At 44.5% G+C, this 26,540-nt stretch overlaps 1 protein-coding gene across 1 annotated transcript; it reads right to left on the bottom strand.

Annotated features, from left to right (window-relative positions):
* Positions 1-545: 545 nt before the first annotated feature.
* Positions 546-16,309, bottom strand: LOC132829052 (zona pellucida sperm-binding protein 4-like). Its single transcript, XM_060846339.1, has 9 exons — positions 15,991-16,309; positions 8,955-9,133; positions 8,780-8,877; positions 8,565-8,698; positions 8,281-8,470; positions 7,288-7,435; positions 7,113-7,185; positions 6,860-6,970; positions 546-634 (listed from the first exon to the last, which is right to left on the bottom strand). The coding sequence occupies exons 1-9, from the start codon at positions 16,307-16,309 to the stop codon at positions 546-548; spliced, it is 1,341 nt and encodes a 446-aa protein (XP_060702322.1).
* Positions 16,310-26,540: the final 10,231 nt, after the last annotated feature.

Here is a 26,540-nt window from a genome sequence, read left to right as displayed (position 1 = left end):
CTAGGGAGGGGCAGCATCATGTTCCTGGGTTACCTCCTCAGGAACAGGTCCCTTTGCCTCCCTCCCACTGACTCCCCACAAAACAGCCCTTCATCATTGTACAAGGAAACAGCAACAAGTCCCGGGTTATTTCCTCAGTGCCAGGCTGGGGTGGTCCTCATGCTTCCTTCTCCCCCATTCGGGGTGGGCTCCGCTCCGGGAGGAGGCTGGGCTGCTTACCTGGGCTGTCTCTCAGGTTGTAGAAACAGGATTGCCCACTGAGACTCGGGGACTGAAAGCAGCAGCCCTGCTTGATGCACTCAGTGCTGTTGATAGTGGCCAGGCCACACGGCAGCCTCCAGCCCGGCTCCGGAGGACACACAGCAGAGACCAGGAAGGGCCGAGCGGCCCAAAGGCACAGACACCAAACCAACCAATGACCCATCGCGCTGCCTGAATCTGTGCCCACCCCTGAGCACCAACCCGCTTTATAGCCGCTAATTAGCTCCTGGCCACGGGTTTCTCGTGTTGAAGAGGCTTTAACTGTCACTGATCCTCATTAAGGATTAGGGCGAGATTCCAGCTACAATTACATCTTCACAACTGACGCTGCGTTCCCCTGAGTCCAAGATTGTATTTTGTTCCAGAATCGGTTCTGCGTGGATATGGAAGTAGGAAACAAGAGTCAGAGAATTATGACGGTGCAGAGGAGGACATTCGGCCCATCAGCAGTCCTGTTCTCCACTGCTAACCTGCTGCCTCTCCCCACACACTATTTCCATCCAGATAACCCTCAAGGTCCCTCCTGAATGCCTGAACTGAATCTGCCTCCCCCATGTTTCCAGGCAGTGCATTCCCTCTCCCTAACTACTGACTGGGTGATAGAGCCTTTTCCCATTTCACCCTACAACAGCAATTTCTCTCGTCATCCAGCATTCCCTACACCTACCCGCCATTCTTTTCACCCGAACAGGAGTATACTGTCTCTGGTCGCTCTGATAGGATTCACAACCAAAGACACTTTCTGCGACATAATCATCAGTAACATGGAAAGTCTCCCTAATCTCCCACATCCCACAGGAAGAGCACAACACTCTACTAAAGGCATCTGTTCTCCTTCACAATCTACAGACCAACAAAATAGCAACATTTTTTTGTCCAAAAAGCAGTGCTCCAGGCTAATTTAGTCCTTATGGTTTATATTTTAAAACTTCAATCAAGAGATAGATCTCAATAAAATATCTCAATAATCAAGAACCCACTCTATTCACTACTGTAGAATTACAGCAAGGTTACATGTTAAAAACTATGCATTTATCTGTTCCTGTGCTGTGAGCTCTCCCACACAGGTTCATCCAAGGTCAGCTGTGAATGTTGCTGTTTTTTAAATTGTTCCTCGATGCACAACGACGTCCAGAGGTATTTGAACTCAAACAGCAAAGGCAGTAACTGTGCAGATTCACTGCTGTGTCAGTAATCAGTGTTTCTTTCTCTCTCTCCCTCATTGACCACATGGTCACTGCCTTTTGTGTTTTCCTCCTTTTAAAAGCGCTGTTGTTTTGATCTTTTTCCCCAGCATTCCAAACCAATACAACAGTATATAAAACAGTAATTGCTGCTCCTGGAATTTGAGGAAATCACCTCCAACCCATGAAATACCTCAAAAAAAGCATCAGCTCTTACAGCCTCGTCCTCCATCTTGGATTACCCAGAACCCATTCTGAACTGTTTTGGAAAATACTTTTTTATGTTTTTCACACAAAGTGAGGTGGAGGGGACAGGAGCGAGGGGGGCAAATGGTGCAGAGACTCACTGCAAGAGACTAAGGGGTCGCTAATTGTGGTGAAAGAGAAATAGAAATGTAAAATGGGTGTAAATTAAGGCATGATAGGGAGCAAATGGGTCCTCAGCTGGAAACAAAATAAACAAGATACAGTCTTGAGGGAGAGGGGAGGTTGGTGAGATTGCATGAGAAATGGAGGATGGGTGTCTAATATCATGGAATTCAGTATTGAGTCCTGGAAACTGTAAAGTGTCTCAGCAAAAAATGAGGTGTTGTTCCTTGAGCTCGCATTGTGATTCTTTGCAATGTTACAGTGGTCCCAGCACAAGGATGTTGGGAGGACAGCAAAAGTGTTTTATTTATTCATTCACATGATGAGTGTATCACTGGCTGGACCAGCATTTATTGCCCAGAGGGCAGTTATGATTCAACCACATTGCTGTGGGTCTGGTGTCACATCTAGACCAGACCAGGTAAGGATGGCAGTTTCCCTCCTTAAGGGACATTAGTGAACCAGATGGTATTTTCTGACAATTGACAATGGATTCATGGTCATCTTTGGACTCTGAATTTCAGATGTATTGATTTCCAATTCCCCTGTCGGCCATGGTGGGACTTAAACACAGGGTCCAGATGTTATTTGGGTGACTGCATTAACAGTCCAGTGATAATACCACTAACATACGCACCTCTGGGGAATAGCAAGTGACATGGCACCACCTCTCCCATTGCTTAGCGTGGTCCTCCCGCTGGTTATCATGAGTAGAGGATAGATTCTAGTGGCCCTAAAACTGGGATCTAAGGGCTGTGGCTGCAAAATTGTCCCACCTCAATGTGTAACCTGGTGACCCCACTCCCCTTCAAACTGGGATATCACTCTGCTTCAATGTAATTGCAGAGAGGTGACCAATAGCAGCACAGCATAGGATTTTAATAGATCTCCAGGGTTATCCACTATGATCAGATGGATTCTGAGAGGTTTCATGACATAACTTGCCCCCTACTCTTCAGCCATTTGTTGGCCAAAACATGCACTTTCTGACCCACTGTATTCCTCCACAACTTGGAAAGCAAAATGCCTCATGATGTAAGTGCTTGTTCCCCAAACAGCTTTTATTCCTCTTCACATTTTTGCATCTAGTCAAGAGATCCTTTCAAGAAAATGGCAACAAAACACCAATAGAATCTTTTATTCTGTCACAGAGCCATAGAGCATGGCAAGAGATCCTTCAGTCTAACCAGTGTGTTAGAAACAAGTTTCCACACTAAACAATTCCCCAGCGTCTGCTCCTATCACTCCAAACCTTTCCTGTTCATGTACTTATCCAAGTGTCTTTTGAATGTTGTAAAATGTATTCACGTCCACCATTTCTTCATATTTTCCCACAATCATAAACACAAGTGATCAAAACAGCGATTCCACAATTCCTGGAGGATCCAGGCCAATCATTGGGCATTACCAACTCCAGCATCACTCCAAGAATGGTGGTAGATAAGCAACTAGGGAAGTCAGAAAAATCACCATCCCTTAATCTGAAGGTGGCCAATAGATGAATTGATATCTTCAAGGTCACCCTATCTGGAGAAGGTAGGGAAATATTGCAAACTCGCTCACAGCAGCAGGAAGAATAAAAAGAAAAAGCAGAGAAATTACAGAACCTTGAAAGTCCAAGGGAGCTTGGTGTCCTGATACATGCATCACACACTGTTCGTGAGGTAACGCACTAGGAGGGCAAACAGTAAAAGGGAAATCAACAATAAGTGGGGATAGAGTGAGAGGAGTAGATGAAGTGAGAGATTTTGGTGTGGAAGTCCACAGGTCCCTAAAGCTGTATAGGTAGATATGGTTGTGAAGGCAGATGGAATGCTCTCCTTCACTGGCAAAGGGATAGGATACAAGAGTCAGGATATAATGATGGAACTGTGTAAGGCAGTGGTGAGGCCACACCTGGAGTACTCCATGCAGTTCTGGTTGCCACATTCCAGGCAGTGGTTAGCACTGCTGCCTCTCAGCAGAGACCTGGGTTCAATTCCTGCCTCAGGCAACTGTGTGCAGTTTGCACACATTGTCCCCCATCTGTGTGGGTTTCCTCCCACAGTCCAAAGCTGTGCAGGTTAGGTGAATTGGCTATGCTAAATTGCCTGTAATCTTAGGTACATTAGTCAGAAGGTCAGTGTGAACTTGTTGGGCCAAAGGGCCTGCTTCTATACTAAGTAATTAATATACTTTGGCAGGGATGGAGAATTGTCATAACTATAGGAGATTGGAGAAGTTGGGTTGTTTTCCTTGCAATAGAGATTATAGATTCAAGCTAAAAAGCATGTGCGTGCGTGACTAGAGCTCACTGCCTGGGCTAGTAGTGGAAGCAGAGACTCCAACCTATTTTACAAAGTAGCTGTATCTTCACCAGTGCTGTAAGCTGTAGCTATATGTGCTGTGTTCAGCAAGATGGGACTGGAGGAGGGCACCTGGTGTCTTTGGACTGCATCCAGATTACTCTGCAGTTTTAGTCAACCTACACAATACAGCATAGGAACAGGCCCAACAGCCCACCAAGCTGCACTGATTGCTAATTCTGACCATCTGTGGTTTCTCTCCCTGTTTGACTCCTGTTCATGTGACTAGCAAGATGGCCTTCAACACTGCTAGTGTGCCTACTTCCATTAGCTGCTGTGATCTCACACATCCTCTGTGGGAAATATTTTACTTGCACCTCACCTAAAAACATTCCCTTTGTATCATTTTATTCAATAATGTTCACTCAAGGGATTCTTCAAGTGAGGACATTGGAGGAAAAGTTGGACAGACTAAGCACGTTTTCATTCCAGTTTAGAAAGAGATAATTGTAAGATATTAAGATGCTGAGGGGACATGACAAAGCAGACACTGAAAAGATGTTTCCCTTCATGGGAAAGATTTTTAACACAAGGGGCCTTTTAGTTTGAGAAGATTAGGAACAATGCTTTTTCTGAGGGTGCAGAGCTGTCTTCAGGGAAGAGAGGAAGCATGTTCATTGAATGTTTTACATGGGGGGTGTGGGGAGCAGAGGTGGATGGAGAAGATTATTGGGGGAAAACAAAGCTCTCCAAACACCTCGGGAGGAAGCGAGTTCAAGCTACAATTATATCAGCAATCTTACCAGTGGAACACTCCTGCTCTTAAAACATGTGCCTGTGTTGGAAGCAAACAGCAAGGCACAGGGGCTCAGTAAATAGGAAGATGCAGAGGTGCATAGAGGAACAAGGCAGCCTTGGGGGTATAGTCACCTCATTTCTGCCCAATTCCCATAACCCTCCAAACCATTGATGAAATGGTTCACTAACTCTGCACCCCAGACAGTGGTGCATGCTGAAAGAGATTCCCAATCATTGAGGCCATCGATCTCTTTTCCTAAGGGACAGCAGGTGGTAAAACTAGTCTCATTCAGCTGCCTCACCAGAGGGGGCAACAATCACACAGCACTGCTTGTAGGACAAAAGACTAGCAAAGTTGCATCATTGGGTTAAATAAAACCAAATATTTAACTAGATTAGATAACTTACAGTACAGTTGGGCCAAAGGGCCTGTTTAAAGTCCATACCAACCCTCTGAAGAGTAACCTGCATAGAACCCATTCCCCTACATTTACCCAATACTACAGGCAATTTTGCATGGCCAATTCACCCAACCTGCACATCTTTGAATTGAGAGGAAACCCACAGACATGGGGAGAATATGCAAATTCCAGAGTATGTGAGGTGGGAATTGAACCAGAGTCTCTGGTGCTGAGAGGCAGCAGTGCTAACTACTGCCACCTTTTCCTTTTTGAAAGGTAGGAAGTATGGAGCCCATAACCAAATCACAGCCTTCTCATCAGGAAGGTGTATGAAAAGCAGGAGAGAATGCAGTTCCTGACATGCAGTAACTACACCCAGGAAAACAAATTGGATTAGTCTGTTTACCACTGGGGTACCACATACTGGAATGAGTTTAGTAATTACTGAACCAAGTCAAATGAATTACTGCAAAGGCTGAAACAGGGCATTAACAATCAGGAATATACACCACTGCAGTCAAGCCCTGTCCCCCAAAAAGTACAGATCTGGATAAAGCCAGAGCAAGTTCAAGTCTCTGTGCCACCTCTTTCATTTGGAGGACATTTCCTCACACCAACTGGGAATGGAATTGTTATCCTGAAGGACAGCTGCATGAAACAAGTGAAATGAGAGAAAACAGGACAGACATTAGCCCAAGGATAAACATCAAGCCCAACAGGCCATTCAGCCTCAGACAGCAGGCAGGCTCAGTGACCATATGACTCCATATCCTGTTCCCACTTCCTTCCTCTACCCTTCAGCTTTCAGAGAATCATCTCAATGCAATCAATGTTTTTGCCTCAGCAGTTGAGACTTTCTCTAGGCTCACTCTGGTGGGAGCTATTTCCCCTCATCTTGATCCTAAAATAACCAATTGCATATCCTTTAGGGAGTCACTTCTGATTTCAGTGAGAAAGTATACAATAAAAACTAGCTAGAGGGAATATGCTAATGGTGAATAACTTCAAACATTCTGAAGGGGACAGTCATTGTCAGTGGCACAAACTGATTCAAATTCCTCAATGTTAAGGAAAAGTGAACCTATTGAGCCAGCTTAGCATGTACTAGCATTATTGCTGAATATCAGCCACCCTAGGGTATCACCATTGACCAGAACCACAAGCATGTTCCTACAAGAACATGGCAAGGCTGGATATTCCAATTGGGTAACTCCAAGCCACTCACCATTTGGTCTGACAATTGCTGTCCCTTCCCTAAATACTGAACCACAATTCAAGCTCACTTCCAACAAGACTGCACAGCTTTGTTATAGACACCAGGGACAGGTTTATCTGGTTTATTTGTATTCAAGGTCTACAGTTCAATCTCATGACACTGGGGACAGACTGGGCTGGGTTCTTCATTCTGTACACTGCAGCCATCAGCATCAACAGGAACACCAGAAACCCAACAGCTACTCCAATCAAAACAGGAGATCCAGCAGCACCTATGGGGAAGGAGGAAGGGAGTTCAGACATTGGAAAAGATGCTCAGGTGAACTAAACAAGGAACATCACTTACCATTCTCATTAAGCAGCTGCTTAGACTGGCTGTTCTCAACTTCCAGGAGAACAACTGGACCAGGAGCACTTACCAAGGTCCCCTCATGGAAGAGGGCACTCCTGCGTGTCCCTGTTGGGAGGGGGACAGGAGATGGTTAGAATCCATGTTGACACTACAGCCAGGATGTTGCATCCTTAGCAACTGGATATAGGGGACATTCAGGAATGAGGGGGTGAGTCTCAGCTTAATAAGTGAGCATCAAGGAACTCACTTGGACCACATCTGGTTGTACAGTCATCCTGAGCAGAGGGAGAGCAAACCTCAACACTGCAGTGCACGTAAACCTAGAAAGGAAGGAGGGGTTTTAGGGGATCAATAGCCCAGTTTAAGCACAGAGACAGCAAGAGGATTTCATGAGCTTGGCTTCATTCCTTCCATTTGGTTACCTGTCCAGAGAGGGGCTGCTCAGACACTCCATCCAAGAAAACAAATGTCTTCACTTCAAACCGCTTGTGATGAGTTGGGAACTGCAGGCCAGAAGAGACACCTACTGGGTGTAGGAGGGTCAGATAGTCATCACCTTCATAGGGACACCTGAAACAGAAGGTCAGGTGACCAAGAGCTCTAAACCAAACCAGAAATAGATGGCAAATAAAATCAGGTAGCACTTGGAATGTGCAACTGCCAGGAAGGAGGGTGCCAAGAGGGGGCAAATATATCAAGAGTCCATCTTGCACCAGGATGTAATGGACCTGGTTGTAGAGACTTGGAAAAACATTTGACAATCCATTTTTGCTTTTGCATTATGGTTGGACAGGCCAGTTATCTTGCAGTTCGTTCTGTCAGACCTAAAGTTGAGTCCTTAATTGCAATCCACAATGGTTTTGGGATTGGTCATTGGAGGAAATATCAAACAGCACTGATGAAGGGCAACCTGTGATTGTGGAGAGAGATATCAGAACTATTTGACAAGGTGTCAGTGACAGCAGGCAGCTCATTGTCAGGGCAACATTAACCAAGATAAATGTTTGGTCAGCTGACCATCAGGTTGAAACAGCAGGGCCTTCAGTCAGTGGAGGGAAGAAGATTTGATCTGAGAATCATAGGAGACTTCACAAAGTGGATGCTGAAGAGACATTGCTCAAGTTACCCTAAAATAAGGGAGTAATGAGGAGATTTCTATTGAAGAGGCAGGAGGTTTAGTTGTCAGTCAATCTTACAATGCTCTTCCAAAGAGGAAAGGCCTTGGCAACATTCAGGCACATTCTTAACTAAGGACAAGTCCAAGGTCATGAAGGAAGATCAAACAAGTGGAATTCACAAGTGAACCATGATTGGAAGAAAAAGGCACAAGTATTGGCATTATGTACAAACATTTGTACAGTAAAATGTAGTCTTCACTCCACAGTTCAAATCCAGCCTTTCCATTCAGTCCTTACCCATCCACCAGGAGACTCCACTGCACCTCATGGTCAGGGGCTGGCACAGGAGTTGCCCAGCAGTCACGCAATCTCAGGACTATCATTGGGTCAGTGCGATCCTTCACATGAACCTCAATAAACACTGACTCCTGAAGGATTCTCTGAATGGGGTAGTCACTGTCCTTGTACCACCAGCTGTAGCTGCCATCTAAACAGACAAAAATAAAAGGAGAACAAACCAGAACAGTCACTCCCCTGAAGGGATACAATTCCCAGTGCTCCTAATACCAGGGCAGCACTACCTGTTGCTATTCTCAGCTCCAGCCTCAGGATCCCATCCTCAGAAGCAGCTAGTGGTGGAGGGAGGGTGTAAACTGAGACATTGATTTGTAAGCCTGCCTCATGCTCCCCCTTGTACTTGCACTGGACGTGCAGGCTGTTGAGACAGAAATAGGTGGAGGAGTTTCAGTCAGTAACACTTCCTTCTCCATACCCACAAATCCCACTGCCCTCTCACCTGAAGGTGCTGTCCCGGGTTATTGAGCCCAGTGGCCCCCTCTGAATCATCCTCTTCCCTAAGACATCCATTTCATACACAAAGCTCCCATTCTCCTCCTGCAAGGGAAGACACTGTTTAATAGGGAGCTGGTCTGTTCAAAAAGGGACAGAATGCTGGAGCCTCCAATACTCACCCGCTGGGTCGAGCCACAAGAGGTAATTGGGAAACGGAAGGCTACAAGTTCCGCTGTGATGAGCTCAGGCCTGCACTCAGCTTCATGTCCATCTTTCACGTACAGAGATGACAGGTTGAGGGCAGGACGGGTCAGGTTCCTGGTGATTGCTACAATGAACTGGCTATCTGCTGTGCACACTGCAATGAAAACAAATTACAAGAGATAAATATTTATTCTGAAGTCTAACTGTCTCACCCACAGAAACAAAATCATACTGGTCTGTGTAAATTGTACAGAGGCCTGCACCAAGCAGTGCTGGGTAAAACCAGGACTGATGGGAAAGTTTGAAGGTAGAAGGTCACTGCATAGCATTGAGCCTCAGTTTCTGAAAAGTGGGGATCAGAATGGAGCTGGAGGGAGGCTAAAACTGTTGGAGGGGATTCAGAGGGACAAGATTTATAATGCATTTGGAAAGGAAAGACTATTAGAAATGGTCAGCGTGGCTTGGTGTGTGGAAAGTTGTCTCACTAACTTGACTTCATTGAAGAGGTGACAAGACACTGAAGATTGAAATGTGTTGATGTCTACCATTGTAAGCTTTACTAAGGTTCCATGCAGTAGTCTTGTTAGCAAGTTAGATCCCATGGAATAGAGACAATACAATGCCAAATTGGCTTCAAAAGAGCCAGATGGAGGCCTACCTCAAGGGTCAGTAGCCTCCATTTCTCAGCAGCAGAGAGGAGAGGGGATTGGCAGCTGCTAGGAAAGTAAACTCCCCTCGGAGGAGCAGACAGAACTGTTGCATATGATTTGTGGGGCTGCTTTACCTGAAACACTTCGGTAATGTCTCCCACCCATCCTCCAATCAAAAATGTTCATGTACTGGATTGGTAAGTTACCAGCTTTTTTAAAAACAAATCACTTTGGGAATAGATTTCAAGCAGTTGAATGCTCCTCCTATAGGAGGAGAGAGAGGTAAGATTACCAGTGTCCCCACTGACTTCATCTGCAGCAAGTGCACCCAGCTCCTCCAAAACCAGAGAACTGGAGCTTGACAAAATTCAGATCATTCAGGAGGCTAAGGGGGTAATTGAGAGGAGTTGAGTGTCACACCTCAGATACAGGAATGGTAAATGGATTATAGTGAGGGGATGGAGAAACAGGTAGAGTGCAGGGATCCCTGTGGCCATTCTCAGGAATGAAAAGGTTTTGGATACTGTTTGGTGGAGGGGCAGAGAATTACCAGGGTAAGCCATGGGGTACAGGTCTGGCACAGTGTGTCCCTGTTTCTCAGAACGAGAGAGGAGAACATTAGTCACTGGGGACTAGTTAAGGGGACAGATGAAGATTCTGTGGGAACCAGAGACTCAGGGTTGGGGTGTTGCCTCCCAGGTGCCAGGGTCTGATGTTTAATCATATTTTCAGGATCCTTGAGGGAGGGGAGCAGCCCCAAGTCGTGTTCCACATAGGAAAAAAGGTAGGAAGGAAATGTGGATGCAAGACAAATTTCAGAAGCAGGGTGAAAGCTTAGCTACAAAACAGTTCTCTGGTAGTTAACTATGCCATGTGCTAATGAGGGGAATAGGGAGAGTTGAACACATGGCTACAGGGACAGTGCAGGAGGGTTCCAAATACTTGGATATTGGGCTCATTCAGGGTAGGTGGAATCTCTACAAATGGAATGTTAGAGATCTGAGTCAGTGGTACCAATATCTGATCAGGGGGAAATTGGCTAGTGCTTTTCAGGATTGTTTAAACTAATTCAGCAGGGGATAGAAACCAGAATTCTCACTGGTGTACAGAAGGTTCAGTAGTGAGGTCAGAAGTAAGGTTAAGGCTACAAGAGTGTACTGGCAGGAAATTGGTTACTTCAACATCAGGAAGATCTTGACCTGGCAGCATGGGTTGGTACCTGGGACTAAGATGTTGTGACCATTTTAGAGACATTGAGAGGGTTGTTGCAGGTTCTGGAATTTTAGATGTTTCAATAAGAAACAGGAAAGGTGGTGAGGAGGGGAGGTGTGGCATTGTCAGTGACTGGCAGTAGTACAGTGACAGAAAGGACTACTGAGTAGTATGGGCTGAAGTTAGAAACAGGAAAGAGGTCACCATGTTGGGAGTTTTCTACAGGCCTCTGAATAGTTCTGGAAATGCAACAATGATTCTGGATACAAACAAGAGTAACAGGGCAATCATAGGAGACTTCAACTTCCCAAATATTGACTGAAACACTCAAATACTAGATTGGCCAGTTTGTGTGCAGGAGGGTTTCCTGACAGGATATGGACAGGTCAGGAGGCCACATTGCATTTGGCACTAGGTAATGAGCCTGGCCAGGTGTTAGATTTGGAGGTAGGTGAGCACTTGGATAGTGACCACAATTCAGTTTTGTTTACTAGTGATGGAAAAGGATAGTCATGTTCTGCAGGGCAAAAATTATACCTGGGGAAGGCAAATGTGATGCCAATGTGGCCAGAAACTGCAGGGATGAATACAGTTGAAATGTGGGGCTATTCAAGGAATAGCTACTGGGTCTTTGATAAATATGTACCTGTCCCCTGGAAGGAAGTGGTCAAGTGAGGGACTGGTTTACTAAAGTTGAATCTCTTGTCAAGAGTCAAAGAGGCTTATGTAAAGCAGAGACAAAGGCACATTTAGGGTGCTTGAGTTACAGGTTAGCCAGGAAAGACCTGAAACAAGCACTAAGAAAGCCAGGAATGGATACAAGTCTTTGGCACGTAGGATCAAGGAAAACCTTGAATCTTTCTATAGCTATGTCAGGAATAAAAAAAAAAGAATGACTAGACTAGGATTAGGGCCAGACAAGGACAGTAGTGGGAAGTGGTGTGGAGCTCGGAGATGGGAAAGCACTAAATGAACTGTCATTTTCACAGTGGAGAAACAACATGGTCATGGCAAATACTGAAATACAGGCTTAGACTAAACAGGATTGAAGTTTATAAATGTTAGCAATTCTGGAGTGAAGAGATGTTTCTTGGGCAGGATGGATTTTTGATTCTCTGGGAAGTTAGGGAGGAGATTGCAAAGCCTTGGGCTTTGATTTTCATTGTCTACAGGAATAGTGCCAGATGATTGGAAGATAGCAAATGTTGCTCCGGTCAAGGAGAGTGGAGACAACTTGGTCATTATAGACTAGTGAGCCTTACTTCAGTGGTGGGTAAGGTGTTGGAAAGGAGTACAAGAGATAGAATTATTTCTAGAAAAGGTTGAATTTGATTAGAGACAGTCAACATGATTGTTAAAGGTAGACTGTGCCTCAAACCTTAGTTCTTGGAAAAGTGAACAAAGATGGAGGAGGACAAAGCAATTGTTGTGTATATGGATTTCAGAAAAGCACTGAAAAGATTCCCCATGGTAACCTATTGCAAAAAAACATGGGATTTAGCAGTTTGGATCAGAAGTTGGCAAGCTGAAAGACAGGGTGGTGGTTGATGGAAAGTGCTCACAAGTTCAGTTACTAATGTAACTGAAGATCAATTTAGGGGCCACTGTTATTTGCCATTTTCATAATTGACTTGGATGAGGGCATAGAAGGATGGGTCAGTAAATTTACAGATGACACTAAAGTCGGTGGAGTTGTGGATAATGCAGAAGCATGTTGTAGATTAGAGTGAAATAAACTGCAGAGCTGGCAAATGGGAGTTTAATGTAAAAAGAGATGATTCACTTTGGAATGAGTAACAGGAATACACAGAATGGGCTAATGACAAATTCTTATTAGTGTAGAAGAGGTCTGTGTTCATAAGTTTATAGATCCTTGAAAGTTGACATGGAGGTTGTTAGGGTTGTTAAGGCAGTGTATGGTTTAGTTTTTATGGGTAGAGGGATGGAGGTTCAGAACCATGAGGTCACATTGCATCTGTACATCAAGTGTGGCTGCAGAGTTTGTATTGTGTAATACTGTTTGCTGCATTATAGCAAGCTTTGGAAAGGTAGAGATTTACCAGGATGTTGGCTTGTATGGAGGGAAGGTGGTTTTTGTTAAAGGTTAGAGGTGACTTAGATATACAAGATCACAGGGTAGACAGTGAGAGCTTGTTTCCCTGGAAGGAAGTGGAAAGCATGAAGGGACAGTGCTATAAATAAATTGAAGCATGACAAATATAGGACAGAGGTATAGTCTTTACTCATTAGTCAGCGCATGGAACACCCCGTCTGCAACAGTAGTAGGCTTGCCAATTAAGTGGTCATTGGATAGGCATATGGATGAAAAAGGATAGTGTAGGTTAGATGGGCTTCAGATGGTTTCACAAGGTCAGAACAATCAAGGGATGAAGGGCATACGTCATGCTTGTGGAGGCACATGGCCAGCAGTGAGGAAATGATCAGGCTGGGTCCCTCCATTCTATGGTCCCATCTGAAGTCATTTTATATATGAATGGAGGTATGGCTAGAAGATTTGCTGAGGACACAAAGTGTTAGTGGTCAGTGAAGAGGTTCGGTCACTACTACAGGACTGATTAGATGGGCAAAAGTGGCAGATGGAATTTTTAATAGTTAAAACAAGTATGCATTTTGGCAAGGCAAATCAGGGTAGCATCCATTCAACAGTAGGGCACTGGGAAAGTATTGCCAAATAGAACTGGAGGTTCAGGTGCACAGTTCCTTGAATGTGACACCACAGGTAGATAGGGTGGTGAAGGCAGCATTTGGCCTGCTTGCCTTCAGAGTTGGGATATCATGTGTTTACAGTCACAAGAGTGTGTACAGCCACTTTAAGATGGAAAGTATTTGAATTTAAAGTACAACCAAGAGATAGCTGGATCCAAAATAGATTTGTGACAATTGGCTGTTACTTGATAACAGTTTTAGTTGCACAGGATACCAAAACCCAACGGAGTCTGGACCTATTTTATTGAAAACATTGGACCAGAGGGGTGTTGTTCAGAGAACAGTAATTGGGCATTGAAATTGGTCAGAGCAACTGCCATCTAAAGAAATAAACACTTTTCAAATCTCAGAATGTACTATCAAAAGTTCTTTCCTTTTAAGAAGCAGTTAGAGTAATATGACCCTGGAAGAAAACAGCAGAATCAGAAGACCAGAAGGGAGACAGCGAGAGACTGTGTGGACTGGAGAGAAAGTTAAAATTTTAAAAATGGTCCTATTGGAACAGCTTTCTGTAAAGCCAGGTCAGACAGCAGTTAAGAAAGGGCAGATTTTTGAATGCTAAACAAACTGTTGTAGTTAAACACAACATGTTTTCCCCAAGTGGAAGTCAGGAATTTTTCCACTCATTTCACAATGGAGGGATGTTTTTCTGGCTGTTTGGTTTTAGTGAACAGAGGTTTGACTTCTGCATTGTTACAGAAGTTACTGCTGTATGGTATATTGATGAGGCCAATTCTGGAATATTGTACAATTCCAGTTGCTCTACAGGACACGCATTAAACAGGTGGATGCAGGAAAGATTTAAGGATGATATTGTAACTGGAGAATGTTCACTATAAAAAAGGAGATTGATAGCCCAGCCTTATCACTGGATTGTTAATCCAGAGACCCAGATAATGCTGTAGAGAAACCCAGGTTCAAACTCTGAATTCAAATGTTACCATCTACTGTGGCAAAGAATACCTGGAATTAAGAAGTTAATTATAACCACAAATCCATTGTAAGTTGTCAGAAAACCCCATTTAGTTCACAAATGTCCTTCAGGAAAGAAAAATCAGCCATCCTTACCTGTTCTGGCCTTCATTTCACTAATCCCAGTGATGTGCATGACTCTAAACTGCCCTCTGGGCAATAAATGCTAGCTAGTCACTGATGTCTTCATGGGAGAAGATGAAATAGTCTAGGGTCCTCCAAAAGGGAGGAAGGAAGACTTGATCCCCAGAGATGAATCCTTTTCCCATGAAAAAGGACATTAAAAATGTCAACTTTGATTAGTTTAAAACTCAATTGGGTCAGTTATTCACTCAAAATGGACATTGACATCACTGGCAGGTGATTCTTTGCCTTCAGACTGGCAAGCCACAATGATACAAGAAACTAGGTTGGGTTCTTATTGTGAGTAAAGCAACAGGTTAGTTAGTTATCTGGGTCACCTGTCTCATTATGTGATGTATCTTGTCAACTCACTGAAGCTAGTTCAATTTTACACAAGGTAATGTTACATTCTCAAAGAAATCCAGTGACCAGATGACATGGGACAGAAGAAATTACATCACCTTAGTACACAAGAAAAGTTTCTGGCTAGGCAAACAGCCATCCATTAAAAGGAAGGCAAAATAGTCCAAAATTACCTTGAACCATTAGTCTCATTAACCATGGAATCTCAATAGATTAACCAGGAATCACATTATGATCAAAACACCCTTAAACTGAACAGAGATTAACAGGCAGCTTTTAGAGGCAAAGTTCATTCCTCAATGGACAACTCAGGAGAGGCTGGGGAAAAAAGGTAGTCATTGTTAATGTCTACACCCACCATTCTGTTGTACAACAGCACAGTAACATGTCAACTATTTCTTCATTGAAGAGTATTTTTCCCCTTGGAGGTTCACTATAGAAGAGAGGTTTTGGGGGGGGGGGGGGGCAGTCATGCTCTTGCTTGCAGGAGAGAAGTTCAATTCAACTGTTTTTATTAAACAAAACGGTCAGTGTGGTATTACATGGTTTGCCTGGATAGCACAGTCTCCTACAAGTACATCAGGGTAAGGGAACAAGAATTTAATTACAGCTACACCAACATTAGTGAGCAGCCTGTTCTAAACAGAAGTTAAAGATACTCCCCCTACCTCTCTAGAAAGAGGCTCAAAACACAAAACTCAAGTTAGTACAAAAACTAAAACTAGATTCTAAACTAATTACTACACTAGAACAGGTGTGAATATCACTGTCTCAAGTGGATCATAGAGACAAGAGACAACCGAGTTACTTCCCTATCTGCGGAAAGAGCGTCGCTTTCTCGCCCATTCAATCCCGTATGTAGCCTTTATCTAATAAAGAATCGCGGGTTATTTCCTCAATTTCCGAACCCCACACACGGCCATTCGGGGTGGGCTCCGCTCCGGGAGGAGGCTGGGCTGCTTACCTGGGCTGTCTCTCAGGTTGTAGAAACAGGATTGCCCACTGAGACTCGGGGACTGAAAGCAGCAGCCCTGCTTGATGCACTCAGTGCTGTTGATAGTGGCCAGGCCACACGGCAGCCTCCAGCCCGGCTCCGGAGGACACACAGCAGAGACCAGGAAGGGCCGAGCGGCCCAAAGGCACAGACACCAAACCAACCAATGACCCATCGCACTGCCTGAATCGGGGCCCGCCCCTGAGCACCAACCCGCTTTATAGCCGCTAATTGGTGAGGAAACCAATCGCAGTGCAGCAGCTCCCTGCCCCACGGGGGCTTTCCCCATCCCAATAAATCGATTCTTTCTGTCCAGGTTATTGCAATCTGTGACTGGCCTGGGAACATATGGCTTATTAAACAATTCAGAGGCACCGTGGCTTAGTGGTTAGTCCTGTAGCCTCGCAGCCCAAAGTACCCGCGTTCGATTCCAGCCTCAGCTGTTTGGAATTTGCATATTCTCCCTATCTTTGGGTGGGCTTTCTCCCGCTGTCCAAAGATGTGCAGGTTTGGTGAGTTGGATATGCGAAATTGCCCATATGTTCAGGGATGTCCAAGTTAGGGTAGTGGACTTGTTCCCGCACTATATGGGTTCTGTGATTTGTTTTGCTCATTAGTTTAGGCAAACCATTACTACTATTCTTTAAACTTGATATTTCAGATAATGCATAATTTAATGCAGGTTTTCAACACCAGGTCTATCAATTTGAACTTCATCTGTGGATAGCGAAAGGTAAATTAAAGATGAGGGGAACAGGTCAATTGGGAGTGTCCCTCTACAGAATTTGTCCTTTGGTATTGAGCTAACGTTTCCCCATGCTACTCCCCCACCAGGCCCACTCAGCTCCTGACCTCATTACAACCTTGGTTCAAACATGGACAAAAGAGCTGAATTCCAGAGGGGAGGGGAGAGGGATGGCCCTCGACAATAAGGCTGCTTTTGACTGAGTGAGGCATCAAGGAGCCTTGAGCATTCACTCAATCTCAGGGACAGATGAACGGAATCACTAGCTCAAGTTCTGGGAAAGATGGACCGCTCTCTGGTCCTTGTTAGAGGGTTACAGAGAGAAGGGAAGAGAATAGAGTACATATTAGCTACAATCAAATGGTGAAGCAGGTCTGATGGGCTAAATGGCCTGATTCTGCCCTTATCCATTTTGGTTTTATGAATCTATCAACCCCTCCTTGAGAGGGATATATCAGCAAGTTGTTTCCTGGAGAGTGCAAATTTCCTATGCTCACTGTTTCCACAGATTGCTTTATCCTCTGGAATGATGGTACTTCACATTGGAAACATGATGCTTTATTCTAATCAAGACCCTGCTTTTCAGGTTCACATGTCAGCTTTGAATTTCCATGTGGGAGTTTATCCCTGTGGTGTCACTGGTGAGTCAGTAACACTAATCCATAGACAGATACATATTTCTCTAACATTTCATGTCTTATACATGAAGAACAAAAGATCTAAGGGTGCAAGTAGACTAGTCAGTCTGTTATGGCTAATCTATATCCTCAACCCCACTTTCCTGCCTTTCCCCATCATTTACAGATTAAAAATCTGTCTCCCTCCACTTCAACAGCCCTTGACAGTGAAGAAATTTTGTGGTAAGGATAAATTATACAAGAGGGACAGGTTGCACCTTAATAGGTGGGAGACTATGATTCTTGGCAGGTAGATCTGCCACTGCAACACAGGTAGTGAGGGGGGAGGAGATAAACTGGAAATTCAAGAAGGAAGTTAAAGGGAAAGTGAGAATAAGAGAAGTTAAGAAAGACAACAGAATCAATGGAGTAGAAAACTCAAGAAGGAATCATACAGTGTGGACAAGTGAAACAGGGATTGATAGGAAGAGTGTGGGGAGTAACAAATTAGAAATGTTATATATGAATGCATGAAGCATAAGAAATAGGGTGATTGAGCTTGAGGCTCAGTTGGAAATTGGCAGGCACAATGTTGTGGGGATAACTGAGACGTGGCTTCAAGTGGACAGGGCCTGGAAAATAAAGATTCAAGGCTATGCGTGCTATCAAGAGGACAGACTGACGGGCAGAGGGGGTGGGGTGGCCCTGTTGGTGAGGAATGATATTCCGTCCCTTGCAAGGGGGGGTCATAGAATCAGGAGATGTAGAGTCAGTACGGATAGAGCTGAGAAATTCTAAGGGTAGAAAAACTCCTATCTACAAGCCCCCAAACAGTAGTCTGGATGTGGGGTGTAAGTTGAATAAGGAGTTGAAATTGGCCTATTGCAAAGGTATTAGTACAGTTGTTATGGGGGATTTTGACATGCAGGTAGACTAGGAGAATCAGGATGGTACTGGACCCCAAGGAAGGGAGTTTGTGGAGTGCCTCCAAGATGGATTCTTAGAACAACTTGTACTGGAGCCTACCAGGGAGAAAGCAATTCTGGATCTGGTGTTGTGCAACAAACCGGATTTGATCAGGGACCTTGAAGTAAAGGAACCATTAGGAGGTAGTGACCATAATATGATAAGTTTTAATCTGCAATTTGAGAGGGAGAAGGGAGAATTGGAAGAGTCAGTATTGCAGTTGAACAAAGGGAACTATGGAACTGTGAGGGAGGAGCTGGCCAAAGTTCAATAGTTCAATACCCTAGCAAGAATGACAGTGGAATAACAATAGCAGGTATTTCTGGATATAATGCAGAAGTTGCAGGATCAAATGCATTACAAAGGGGAAGAAAGATCCTAAGAGGAGGCAGGAGTGGCCATGGTTGACGAGGGAAGTTCAGGACTGTGTAAAGATAAAAGAGAAGAAGAATAACGTAGCAAAGGTGAGCGGGAAGCCAGGGGACTGGGAAACTTTTAAAAAGCAACAGAGAATAACTAAACAGGCAATACATGGAGAAAAAATGAGGTATGAAGGCAAACTGGCCAGAAATATAAAGGAGGATAGGAAAAGCTGGTTTAGGTATGTGAAAAGAAAACAATGTTTCAGACTAAAATTGGGCCCTTGAAGACAAAAACGGGTGAATTTATTATGGGTAACAAGGAAATGGCAGAAGAGTTGAATAGGTACTTTGGATCTGTCTTCACTGGGGAAGAAACAAGCAATCTCCCAGATGTAATTGTGGCTGAAGGATCTAGGGTAATGGATGAACTGAAGGGAATTTATATTAGGCAGGAGATAGTATTGGATAGACTGTTGGGCTGATAAGTCCCCAGGACCTAGGATAGTGAAGAAGGCATTTGGTATGCTTTCCTTTATTGGTCAGAGTATTGAGTACAGGAGTTGAGAGGTCATATTGCGGCTGTACAGGATATTGGTTAGGCCACTGTTGGAATATTGTGTGCAATTCTGGTCTCCTTTCTATCGGAAAGATGTTGTGAAACTTGAAAGGGTTCAGAAAAGATTTACAAGGATGTTGCCAGGGTTGGAGGATCTGAGCTACAGGGAGACGCTGAACAGGCTGGGGCTGTTTTCCCTGGAGGATCGGAGGCTGAGGGGGTGACCTTATAGAGGTTTACAAAATTATGAGGGGCATGGATAGGGTAAATAGACAAACCCTTTTCCCTGGGGTCAGGGAGTCCAGAACTAGAGGGCATAGGTTTAGGGTGAGAGGGTAAAGATATAAAAGAGACCTAAGGGGCAACTTTTTCACGCAGAGGGTGGTACATGTATGGAATGAGCTGCCAGAGGATGTGGTGGAGGCTGGTACAATTGCAACATTTAAGAGGCATTTGGATGGGTATATGAATAGGAAAGATTTGGAGGGATATGGGCTGGGCGCTGGCAGGTGGGGCTGTTATAGAACATAGAACATAGAACATAGAAGGATACAGCGCAGTACAGGCCCTTCGGCCCTCGATGTTGCGCCGACCGAATCCTACCTAACCTATACTAGCCCAATAACTTCCAAATGCCTATCCAATGCCCGCTTAAATGACCATAAAGAAGGAGAGTTCACCACTGATACGGGCAGGGCATTCCATGAACTCACAACCCGCTGTGTGAAGAATCTACCCCTAACATCTGTCCTATACCTACCACCCCTTAATTTAAAGCTATGTCCCCTAGTAACACCTGACTCCATTAGCGGTAAAAGGTTCTTAGTATCTACCCTATCTAAACCCCTAATCATCTTATACACTTCTATCAGATCTCCCCTAAACCTTCTCTTCTCCAATGAGAACAGCCCCAAGTGCCTCAGCCTTTCCTCATAAGATTTTCCTACCATTCCAGGCAACATCCTGGTAAACCTCCTCTGCACTCGTTCTAAAGCTTCCACATCCTTCCTATAGTATGGCGACCAAAACTGCACACAATACTCCAGATGAGGCCGCACCAGAGTCTTATACAACTGCAACATGACCTCAGGACTCCGGAACTCAATTCCTCTGCCAATAAAGCCCAGTACACCATATGCCTTCCTCACAGCACTATTTACCTGGGTGGCAACTTTCAGAGATCTGTGTACATGGACACCAAGATCCCTCTGCTCATCCACACTACCAAGTAGCCTACCATTAGCCCAGTAATCCATCATCTTGTTATTCCTACCAAAGTGAACGACTTCGCACTTAGCTACATTGAATTCCATTTGCCACATTTCCGCCCAGCTCTGCAACTTATCTATATCCCGCTGTAACCTACCACTTCCTTCCTCACTATCCACAACTCCACCGACTTTTGTGTCATCCGCAAACTTGCTTACCCAGCTTTCAAGTCCTTCCTCTAGATCATTTATAAAGATAACAAAAAGCAATGGTCCCAAAACAGATCCTTGTGGTACACCGCTAGTAACTGCGCTCCAAGATGAACATAATCCATCAACTACTACCCTCTGTCTCCTTCCAGCCAGCCAATTCCTAATCCAAACCTCTAATGTATCCTCAATGCCATACCTCCGAAGTTTTAGCATTAGCCTACCATGGGGAACCTTATCGAACGCCTTACTAAAATCCATATACACAACATCTACTGCTTTACCCTCATCCACTTCCTTGGTCACCTTCTCAAAGAACTCAATAAGGTTTGTGAGGCACGACCTGCCCTTCACAAAACCATGCTGGCTATCCCTGATCACGTTATTCCTACCCAGATGTTCATAAATCTTATCCCTTACCATTCTCTCTAAGACTTTGCCCACCACTGAAGTCAGACTCACTGGCCTATAGTTGCTAGGGCTATCCCTACTCCCTTTCTTGAACAATGGGACCACATTCGCTATCCTCCAGTCCTCTGGTACTATTCCTGTTGACAACGATGACATAAAAATCCAGGCCAATGGCTCTGCTATCTCCTCCCTCGCTTCCCATAGGATCCTGGGGTAAATGCCATCAGGCCCAGGAGACTTATCTATATTCATCCTTTCCAATATTCCCAAAACCTCTTCCCTGCATATTTCCAGGGCATCCATTCTAAAATGTTCTTGCCAGAGGAAGGAAGGGCTGTAGATGTCATATACATGGACTGTAGTAAGGCCTTTGATAAGGTTCCCTATGATAAACTAATGGAGAAAGTGAAGTCCCATGATGTGCAGGGTTTCTAGCTAGGTGGATAAAGAACTGGTTGAACGACAGGAGACTGTAATAGGGAGTGTTTCAATGGCAAAAGAGTGTCCAATCCTTTAATAATCTTATACGTCTCAATCAGATCCCCTCTCATCCTTCTAAACTCAAGTGTATACAAGCCCAGTCGCTCCAACCTTTCAACATATTATAGTCCTGCCATTCCAGGAATTGACCTCGTGAACCTACGGTCCACTCTCAAGAGCCAGAATGTCCTTCCTCAAATCTGGAGACCAAAACTGCACATAATACTCTAGGTGCAGTCTCATGAGGGCCCTGTACTTCTGCAGAAGGACATCTTTGCTCCTATATGCAATTTCTGAAGGCCAGCATGCCTTAGTTTTCTTCATTGCCTGCTGTACCTGCATGCTTGCTTTCATTGACTGATGTACAAGAACACCTAGATCTCATTGTACTTCCCCTTTACCTAACTTGACTCCATTTAGGTAGTAATCTGTCTTCCTGTTCTTGCCACCAAAGAGGATACACTCTTATCCACATTAAACTGCATCTGCCATGCATCTGTCCACTCATCTAGCCTGTCCAAGTCACCTTGTATTCTCATAACATCCTCCTCACATTTCACTGTACCACCCTGCTTTGTGTCATCAGCTATTTTGCTAATATTACTTTTCATGCCTTCATCTATATCATTATTGTAAACAGCTGCAGTCATCAGTGATCCTTGTGGTACCCCACTGCTCACTGCCTGCCATTCCAAAAGGGACCCAGTTATCGCTACTCTGTCAGCCAGCCAATTTTCAATCCAAGTCAGTATTTTGCCCCCAATACCATGCGCCCGAATTTTGCTCACTAATCTCCTATGTGGGACTTGATCAAAGGCTTTCTGAAAGTTCAGGTACACTACATCCACTGGCTGTCCTTTGTCCATCTTCATAGTTACAACCTCAAAAATTTCCAGAAGATAAGTCAAACACGATTTCCCCTTCATAAATCCATGTTGACTCTGACATATCCTGTTAGTGCTATCCAAATGAGTTGTAATTTCATCTTTTATAATTGGCTACAGCATCTTTTCCACCACTGACATCAGGCTAACTGGTCTATAATTCCCTGTTTTCCCTCTCCCTCCTTTCTTGAAAAGTGGGACAACATTAGCCACAATCAGCAGGAACTGATCCTGAATCCATGGAATATTGGAAAATGCATCCACAATTCCTAGAGCCACCTCTTTAATTACGCTGGGATGCAGACCATCAAGTCATAGAGATGTACAGCACGGAAACAGACCCTTCGATCCAACCTGTACATGCCGACCAGATATCTCAACCCAATCTAGCCCCACCTGCCAGCGCCCAGCCCATATCCCTCCAAATCTTTCCTATTCATATACCCATCCAAATGCCTCTTAAATGTTGCAATTGTACCAGCCTCCACCACATCCTCTGGCAGCTCATTCCATACATGTACCACCCTCTGCGTGAAAAAGTTGCCCCTTAGGTCTCTTTTATATCTTTACCCTCTCACCCTAAACCAATTCCCGCCTCAGGTGACTGACTGTGTGGAGTTTGCACGTTCTCCCCGTGTCTGCGTGGGTTTCCTCCGGGTGCTCCGGTTTCCTCCCACAGTCCAAAGATGTGCGGGTCAGGTGAATTGGCCATGCTAAATTGTCCGTAGTGTCAGGTAAGGGGTATATGTAGGGTATGGGTGGGTTGTCGCTTCGGCGGGTCGGTGTGGACTTGTTGGGCCGAAGGGCCTGTTTCCACACTGTACGTAATCTAATCTAATCTAATCTATGCCCTCTAGTTCTGGACTCCCTGACCCCAGGGAAAAGGGTTTGTCTATTTACCCTATCCATGCCCCTCATAATTTTGTAAACCTCTATAAGGTCACCCCCTCAGCCTCCGATCCTCCAGGGAAAACAGCCCCAGCCTGTTCAGCGTCTCCCTGTAGCTCAGATCCTCCAACCCTGGCAACATCCTTGTAAATCTTTTCTGAACCTTTTCAAGTTTCACAACATCTTTCCGCTAGAAAGGAGACCAGAATTGCACACAATATTCCAACAGTGGCCTAACCAATGTCCTGTACAGCCGCAATATGACCTCTCCAACTCCTGTACTCAATACTCTGACCAATAAAGGAAAGCATACCAAATGCCTTCTTCATTATCCTAGGTCCTGGGGACTTATCAGCCCAACAGTCTATCCAATACTATCTCCTGCCTAATATAAATTCCCTTCAGTTCATCCATTACCCTAGATCCTTCAGCCACAATTACATCTGGGAGATTGCTTGTTTCTTCCCCAGTGAAGACAGGTCCAAAGTACCTATTCAACTCTTCTGCCATTTCCTTGTTACCCATAATAAATTCACCCGTTTCTGTCTTCAAGGGCCCAATTTTAGTCTGAAACATTGTTTTCTTTTCACATACCTAAACCAGCTTTTCCTATCCTCCTTTATATTTCTGGCCAGTTTGCCTTCATACCTCATTTTTTCTCCATGTATTGCCTGTTTAGTTATTCTCTGTTGCTTTTTAAAAGTTTCCCAGTCCCCTGGCTTCCCGCTCACCTTTGCTACGTTATTCTTCTTCTCTTTTATCTTTACACAGTCCTGAACTTCCCTCGTCAACCATGGCCACTCCTGCCTCCTCTTAGGATCTTTCTTCCCCTTTGTAATGCATTTGATCCTGCAACTTCTGCATTATATCCAGAAATACCTGCTATTGTTATTCCACTGTCATTCTTGCTAGGGTATTGAACTATTGAACTTTGGCCAGCTCCTCCCTCACAGTTCCATAGTTCCCTTTGTTCAACTGCAATACTGACTCTTCCAATTCTCCCTTCTCCCTCTCAAATTGCAGATTAAAACTTATCATATTATGGTCACTACCTCCTAATGGTTCCTTTACTTCAAGGTCCCTGATCAAATCCGGTTTGTTGCACAACACCAGATCCAGAATTGCTTTCTCCCTGGTAGGCTCCAGTACAAGTTGTTCTAAGAATCCATCTTGGAGGCACTCCACAAACTCCCTTCCTTGGGGTCCAGTACCATCCTGATTCTCCTAGTCTACCTGCATGTCAAAATCCCCCATAACAACTGTACTAATACCTTTGCAATAGGCCAATTTCAACTCCTTATTCAACTTACACCCCACATCCAGCCTACTGTTTGGGGGCTTGTAGATAGGAGTTTTTCTACCCTTAGAATTTCTCAGCTCTATCCGTACTGACTCTACATCTCCTGATTCTATGACCCCCCCTTGCAAGGGACTGAATATCATTCCTCACCAACAGGGCCACTCCACCCCCTCTGCCCGTCAGTCTGTCCTCTTGATAGCACGCATAGCCTTGAATCTTTATTTTCCAGGCCCTGTCCACTTGAAGCCACGTCTCAGTTATCCCCACAACATTGTGCCTGCCAATTTCCAACTGAGCCTCAAGCTCAATCACACTCTTCCTATCAATCCCTGTTTCACTTGTCCACACTGTATGATTCCTTCTTGAGTTTTCTACTCCATTGATTCTGTTGTCTTTCTTAACTTCTCTTATTCTCACTTTCCCTTTAACTTCCTTCTTGAATTTCCAGTTTATCTCCTCCCCCCTCACTACCTGTGTTGCAGTGGCAGATCTACCTGCCAAGAATCATAGTCTCCCACCTATTAAGGTGCAACCTGTCCCTCTTGTATAATTTATCCTTACCACAAAATTTCTTCACTGTCAAGGGCTGTTGAAGTGGAGGGAGACAGATTTTTAATCTGTAAATGATGGGGAAAGGCAGGAAAGTGGGGTTGAGGATATAGATTAGCCATAACAGACTGACTAGTCTACTTGCACCCTTAGATCTTTTGTTCTTCATGTATAAGACATGAAATGTTAGAGAAATATGTATCTGTCTATGGATTAGTGTTACTGACTCACCAGTGACACCACAGGGATAAACTCCCACATGGAAATTCAAAGCTGACATGTGAACCTGAAAAGCAGGGTCTTGATTAGAATAAAGCATCATGTTTCCAATGTGAAGTACCATCATTCCAGAGGATAAAGCAATCTGTGGAAACAGTGAGCATAGGAAATTTGCACTCTCCAGGAAACAACTTGCTGATATATCCCTCTCAAGGAGGGGTTGATAGATTCATAAAACCAAAATGGATAAGGGCAGAATCAGACCATTTAGCCCATCAGACCTGCTTCACCATTTGATTGTAGCTAATATGTACTCTATTCTCTTCCCTTCTCTCTGTAACCCTCTAACAAGGACCAGAGAGCGGTCCATCTTTCCCAGAACTTGAGCTAGTGATTCCGTTCATCTGTCCCTGAGATTGAGTGAATGCTCAAGGCTCCTTGATGCCTCACTCAGTCAAAAGCAGCCTTATTGTCGAGGGCCATCCCTCTCCCCTCCCCTCTGGAATTCAGCTCTTTTGTCCATGTTTGAACCAAGGTTGTAATGAGGTCAGGAGCTGAGTGGGCTTGGTGGGGGAGTAGCATGGGGAAACGTTAGCTCAATACCAAAGGACAAATTCTGTAGAGGGACACTCCCAATTGACCTGTTCCCCTCATCTTTAATTTACCTTTCCCTATCCACAGATGAAGTTCAAATTGATAGACCTGGTGTTGAAAACCTGCATTAAATTATGCATTATCTGAAATATCAAGTTTAAAGAATAGTAGTAATGGTTTGCCTAAACTAATGAGCAAAACAAATCACAGAACCCATATAGTGCGGGAACAAGTCCACTACCCTAACTTGGACATCCCTGAACATATGGGCAATTTCGCATGTCCAACTCACCAAACCTGCACATCTTTGGACAGCGGGAGAAAGCCCACCCAAAGATAGGGAGAATGTGCAAATTCCAAACAGCTGAGGCTGGAATCGAACGTGGGATACTTTGGGCTGTGAGGCTGCAGGACTAACCACTAAGCCACGGTGCCTCTGAATTGTTTAATAAGCCATATGTTCCCAGGCCAGTCACAGATTGCAATAACCTGGACAGAAAGAATCGATTTATTGGGATGGGGAAAGCCCCC

This window comes from Hemiscyllium ocellatum, chromosome 28, assembly GCF_020745735.1.
Source record: "Hemiscyllium ocellatum isolate sHemOce1 chromosome 28, sHemOce1.pat.X.cur, whole genome shotgun sequence".
Taxonomy (NCBI): domain Eukaryota; kingdom Metazoa; phylum Chordata; class Chondrichthyes; order Orectolobiformes; family Hemiscylliidae; genus Hemiscyllium; species Hemiscyllium ocellatum.
The sequence above is the reverse complement of the archived record's forward strand: the minus strand, read 5'-3'. Positions and strand labels throughout refer to the sequence as shown.

Bases quoted from the DNA above. Each gene is read 5' to 3' on its own strand.
- LOC132829052 (XM_060846339.1), bottom strand. From the start codon at position 16,309: ATGGGGAAAGCCCCCGTGGGGCAGGGAGCTGCTGCACTGCGATTGGTT. The intron at 6,971-7,112 runs GTGAGTTCCTTG...CCCTCCCAACAG, and splicing joins TACAACCAGATGTGGTCCAA to GGACACGCAGGAGTGCCCTC. The intron at 635-6,859 runs GTAAGTGATGTT...ATATCCACGCAG, and splicing joins GCAGCTGCTTAATGAGAATG to AACCGATTCTGGAACAAAAT.